Genomic DNA, 4166 nt, shown 5'->3' on the forward strand with positions numbered 1-4166 from the left:
GTGTGTGTGTGTGTGTGTGTGTGTGTGTGTGTGTGTGTGTGTGTGCGCGCGCACATGCGCCTCTGCTTGTTGTGGCGCCCGTGATCTCAAGCACCAACATGCAACCGCAAAGCGGCCTCACCCACCTGTGTGCGCCGACGGCCGCGTCCCGCGTGCAACGCCGCCACCCACTCGCACCCTCCAGGCCGTCATGGGCGCGGGGTCGCTGGACCCCCGCAAGGATGTCGACGGCTTCCACCCACTCAACATGGGGTGAGATGGGATGAGAATTGCTTCGCGTTGTCCTTGAGGCGCCCCGAAATGCAAGGGCGCCCACTTAATGAAAGCCAAGCCTGGCGGAAAACGGCCGGCTGACGTGCCGGCATTGGCCGTCCCCCGCACGGTCCACCGGAGTCCTGCGGCATGTGCCCACAGCCGGCCCGCGCAATCCCCGCGTGACGTCGCCGCCCATGCGGCGCCGCCGCCCCCGCCGCCGCCGCCGCCCCCCTCGCGCCGCGGGGCGCAGGCGAATGTTGATGCGCGGTCGCGCGCGCGCATTTGTGCCGGCAACCCCACTGGGCGTGATGGAGCTCCTGCAGCGGAGTGGGCTGGAGGTTGCGGGGCGCAGCGCGGTGGTGCTGGGCGACTCAAACGTGAGTGCTGTGCAGTTTGACGAGTAAGGTCCGGGTCTTGGGACAGGAGCTTTGGCCAGCCATCTCATGGAGAATTGTTCAGAGGTTGCCTGGGGCTATGATTTGGCACACGAAGGAAGCGGGCCGTTTGCAGTGTGTCTCTTGCAGGGTGCTGCGGCCAGCAGTGCGGCGCCGCCGTCGCGTCGCCGCCGCCCTGTGCCAAAGGGTCACGACCCTGTGCCGGCAACGGCCCGGCCAGAGGGGCCACACCTCTGGGGCGCTCGGCGGCCCTTGCATCCCTCGGCCCGCCTTTCCCCTGCCCAAAAGCATGCGATTGCGTCGTCGTATTACACCCTGTTAAACACCCTGAACCATCAACTCGCCCGCAGGTGGTGGGAACGCCACTCAGCTGCCTGCTGCGCGACCGCGGGGCCGCGGCCGTGACGGTGTGCCACCGCGTCAGCCTGACAGAGTGGTTTGAGGACCAAGAGCAGGTCGGAGGGGAGGCGCTGGATAGGAATGGGCGGCTTGTTTGGGCCAGGGAAATTCAGGGACCAAAACCCCAAGCCCGAGTAGAGGGTTCTGCTTGGGAGCCTGCGGCACGCCCCATTGTCCAAGGTGAACGCGACCGCTGACGCCGAGCGCGGCCGACCGCTTACGCAGGTGCAGCGGAAGCGTGCGCACGCGATGGCCTGCCTCCCGCAGCTCCCGGGCGCGCTGCGGCCGCGGCAGCAGGAAGGGGACGGAGGCGGCAGCGGTAGTGGCGGCGGCGGCGGCCCTCAGCAGCCACAAGCCAATGAGCTGCAGCGCGCCGCGGCTGTACTGGGCAGCTCCCAATTCGAATCCCACCACCTCCCCGACATCACTCGGACCGCGGACTTCCTCATTGTCGCGGTCGGCCACCCCGGACTAGTCCGCGCGGACTGGGTCAAGCCGGGGGCGGTGGTGGTGGACGTGGGGATCAATGTGGTGCCGGGGCCGCCGGCTGTGGAGGCGGCCGACCAGGGCGTTGGCGACCAGCAGCAGCAGCAGCAGCAGCAGCAGCAGCAGCAGCTGGACGTGCCTTACGGCAGCTCGCCCCGCTACCAGACCAGCAGCAGCTACAGCCCGGCTGCCCCAAGCCCATCCGCCTGCCCCGGCGTCGCCGACGGCGATGCCCCGGCCGGCGCCTCCGGCGCCGCGGCGCAAGGGCAGCAGGGCGGGTACCACGTGGTTGGTGACGTGGCGTTTGAGGAGGTGTCCCGCGTGGCAAGCGTGGTGACGCCAGTGCCCGGTGGTGTCGGGCCGATGACGATCTCTGCGCTGCTGTCCAACACGCTGCGGGCTGCGCGCTACAGCTCGGGGCTGCTGCCCTGGTGGACGGGGTGAGGAGGCCAGGGCGGGCGCCCATGCGCACGCACACATGCGGGCTCTGCTGCACGCTGCAAGCCACACGCGTGCGGCCACAGCTGTGTGTGTGTGTGTGTGTGTTTGTGTGTGTGTGTGTGTGTGTGTGTGTGTGTGTGTGTGTGTGTGTGTGTGTGTGTGTGTGTGCGTGCTTTGCGTAGCTTATGAAGGTGATCCATTTTCTCATGACCCTGTGATGTCATCTGTTCACCCGCTTGCATCACTTCATGGAGAGCTCATGCTGCTAATGTCCGTGACTGTAAGCATTCGTGGCTGTCCAAAGGGCGAGCCGCATCCATCAAAAGGCAGATGTTGACGTGTGTCACCAGTTGAGCTTTGGCGTAGCAGGGCACGTGCTGGGCTGCATGTGAGCAGCACTTCTCATACACGGGCTTCCCTGCCTCGCCCGCCAATCGGGGTGGGTGTGTGGGGTGTGTGGAGCAACGGGCTTTGGGGCCGCCGGAGTGGCTGTTACTTATGCACCCAAATGGTCAGGCACTGGTCACAAAAGGAGACCCGGGCGGCATGCATGCCATCGTGCGTCCGACCCCTGACCTCTGTCTTTCTTGCTCGTGCTTCGCACGGCGCTCTGGGGCACCGGACGCGACTGGTGACCAAGTTCAGTAAGGACCACACTTGCTGGTGTTTGCTGTATCATCACGGTGTTCCTTGTTGAGTGCAATGACCCGGCTGTAAGGCTGCTTTCAAATTATAGGCACCCGCAAGCCGACGTAAATCTTGCTTCCGCCACCATTAGCCGCCAACCGCCGCTGCGCCCTGCCATCATCAAGGCGTGTGCTGCAAAATAAATGTATGCCTCAAAAGAATGCGATCCGGGACATGACGTCCCGAGAGCAAAGGAAGTTTTGTACGGTCTCTCTGCAGGACGCTGCAGTTGCCGTGCAGGAATGAAGCTGGTCACCTGCGCAGATTCAGCAGCAGGCAGCTCGAGCTGTGGGGGTGCCAGGGGTGCACCCTGGCGCGCTGGGGGGTGCGCCCTGCAGGGCGGAGTGCAAACCGGACTGGAGCCTGAGAGATTTCGGGAGATGAATGCACTGTTGCATATAAACCTTAAAAACACATATGCGATATCCAGCGACGAACTTGCTAGCTGCAAGAGATTCTGATCTCTGCTACGGTACTGTACAGTCTGCTAAAACAGTACACGGAGAGACCTTCACTCTGGCATACTCTATGGTTGTGGCTTTTCTCTTGAGGCGATAGGACGTTGGAGGTGGGACCTTGCGCTGGGCGCCTCGGAGCCATGCGCTCCACAGTGCCACACCCGCCGGCGCGTCCGTCCGTGCGTCAAGGTGGCAAAAACATTGCGCTCATAGGCACGGCACGAAGTGCAGCAACAGAACGAGTCTACACGCTCCGTGACGGCGCGCGCAATCACATATTTCTGGAGACCCCTGCAACTATGACACTCCCTCACACACCCAAAACGGCCATCGTCAAGTGGCGCTCGCAGCAGGATGCCTCCACCAAGCCCGCAACACGCCGGGCCGACGACGAAACGGACGCGGCAGCCCTCCGCTCGCGTGAGGGAGGCCGACGACTCCGCAGTGGCGGCGGCAGCGGTGGCCGCCGCCCACCGCCGTAGCAAAACCATCAGCAGCGTCGGCGGCGCGAAATACGCTGCATACCTGGCAAAGAAAAACGCGCGGCGCCGAGAACAGGTCGCAAACGCGAGGCTGAAGCGCGTCGCGGCGAGCGTCGCGGCGCGTGATGCACGCGCGCGGCGGCGAACGGTGGCCAACGCCGACGCCGGCCGCGGCACCTGCGGCGTGCGCGATGACCCGCTCGCGGCGGCGGCGGCCGCCGCTGCCGCTGCCGGGCAAGCCGCGGCCGCGGCCGCTGCCGCCACCGCCGCCGCCGTGGCCGCGGCCTCCGTCGCAGCAGACGCCTCTGCTCCTGCGGCTGCCGCCCGTGCCCAACGCGGCGGCGGCAGGCGGGCTGCGTCGGCTTCGTCGGTTTCTGCTGTGGCACTGTCAACAGCAGCAGCCGCTCCTCCTCCTGCCGGGGCGCAGCAGCATGCTACCGCCGCCGCTCGTCAGACCCCGCTGGCGCACGCTCCTTTTGTGGTTGCGGCGGTGAGCAGCAGAAAATCGTCTTATTAGTAGTCGTTGAATAGGTGTCAGCAGAGGTGGGCGCTTGCCGCCGGTT

The 4166-nt window shown here is 65.4% G+C and overlaps 2 protein-coding genes across 2 annotated transcripts; both read left to right on the forward strand.

Moving 5' to 3' along the window:
* Positions 1–190: 190 nt before the first annotated feature.
* On the forward strand, positions 191–1979 carry MNEG_3870 (methylenetetrahydrofolate dehydrogenase(NADP+) / methenyltetrahydrofolate cyclohydrolase; the record flags this gene model as incomplete). The annotated part of the gene is made up of 4 exons (XM_014047658.1): positions 191–252; positions 506–632; positions 1001–1105; positions 1317–1979. 4 exons carry the CDS (start codon positions 191–193, stop codon positions 1977–1979), a joined length of 957 nt encoding a protein of 318 aa, XP_013903112.1.
* Positions 1980–3475: 1496 nt separating this feature from the next.
* On the forward strand, positions 3476–4120 carry MNEG_3871 (hypothetical protein; the record flags this gene model as incomplete). Its single annotated transcript, XM_014047659.1, has 1 exon — positions 3476–4120. The coding sequence occupies one exon, from the start codon at positions 3476–3478 to the stop codon at positions 4118–4120; it is 645 nt and encodes a 214-aa protein (XP_013903113.1).
* Between the last annotated feature and the right edge of the window lie 46 nt (positions 4121–4166).

The sequence above is a fragment of the Monoraphidium neglectum genome (assembly GCF_000611645.1).
Source record: "Monoraphidium neglectum strain SAG 48.87 unplaced genomic scaffold scaffold00508, whole genome shotgun sequence".
In the NCBI taxonomy this organism is placed as follows: domain Eukaryota; kingdom Viridiplantae; phylum Chlorophyta; class Chlorophyceae; order Sphaeropleales; family Selenastraceae; genus Monoraphidium; species Monoraphidium neglectum.